Raw genomic sequence first — 942 nt, forward strand, 5'->3', positions numbered from 1 at the left:
TGGGCATCTCCCACGCCGGGTGATCACAGCAGCACCCCAACAGCCCAGGGAGGGTCGGCAGCTGCCACGTCCCCGGGAGGAATTCCCTTCCTCCCTTCTGGGCACGCCTGCCGCGGGGGTGCCAGGGTGTGCGAAACCCAGGAGCATGCTGGGAGCAGGCCGGCATCAGCCGCCCCAATTCCCAGCAGACGCCAGGAAAATCCGTGTGTCCTGCGCTGCCTCTCTGCGCCCAGCGTCCCCCATCCTCCTGCCAGGGCGGACCCCGCTGCCGGGCACATGCCAGGGTGTGCGACACGGGGGGGTCCTCCCCTCACCTCCTCCCCTCGTCCCGCAGCGGCCAGTTTGCCATTGTGCGGAAATGCCGGGAGAGGAAAACGGGTCTGGAATACGCGGCCAAATTCATCAAGAAGCGCCGGCTGTCGTCCAGCCGCCGGGGCGTGAGCCGGGAGGAGATTGAGAGGGAGGTGGACATCCTGCGGGAGATCCAGCACCCCAACATCATCACGCTGCACGACATCTTCGAGAACAAGACGGACGTGGTGCTGATCCTGGAGCTGGTGTCGGGCGGCGAGCTCTTCGATTTCCTGGCCGAGAAGGAGTCCCTGACGGAGGAGGAGGCCACCCAGTTCCTCAAGCAGATCCTGGATGGGGTGCACTACCTGCACTCCAAGCGCATTGCCCACTTCGACCTGAAGGTGAGGTCTGGGAGGTGCAGGCGCCCCGAGCTCGGCAGCTGGGGAGCAGGGACAAGGAATCCAGGCTCCCTTGGAGCAGTGGGGCCGGCTCTGGGGTCTCTCCCTACTTGAGGTGTGTCCTCTCCTCCAGGGAGAGGAGCCCAGGGTGGCACAAGTCTCCTTCGCGTGAGCGTATGGGGATATTGATCGGTTGGAGCGAGTCCAGAGGAGGGCACGGAGGTGCTCAGAGGGCTGGACGCCACCTGCC

The 942-nt window shown here is 65.5% G+C and overlaps 1 protein-coding gene across 1 annotated transcript in view; it reads left to right on the forward strand.

Moving 5' to 3' along the window:
- Positions 1-334: 334 nt before the first annotated feature.
- Positions 335-942, forward strand: part of LOC104514412 (death-associated protein kinase 3-like) — a gene marked incomplete at both ends in the record, with an annotated part of 3,350 nt that continues 2,742 nt past the window's right edge. The window contains one exon of the mRNA XM_010158084.1: positions 335-695. Coding sequence (XP_010156386.1) covers positions 335-695 — 361 coding nt within the window. The remainder of the gene's footprint in view (positions 696-942) is intronic.

The sequence above is a fragment of the Eurypyga helias genome, unplaced genomic scaffold, assembly GCF_000690775.1.
Source record: "Eurypyga helias isolate BGI_N326 unplaced genomic scaffold, ASM69077v1 scaffold24820, whole genome shotgun sequence".
NCBI classification, from domain to species: Eukaryota; Metazoa; Chordata; class Aves; order Eurypygiformes; family Eurypygidae; genus Eurypyga; species Eurypyga helias.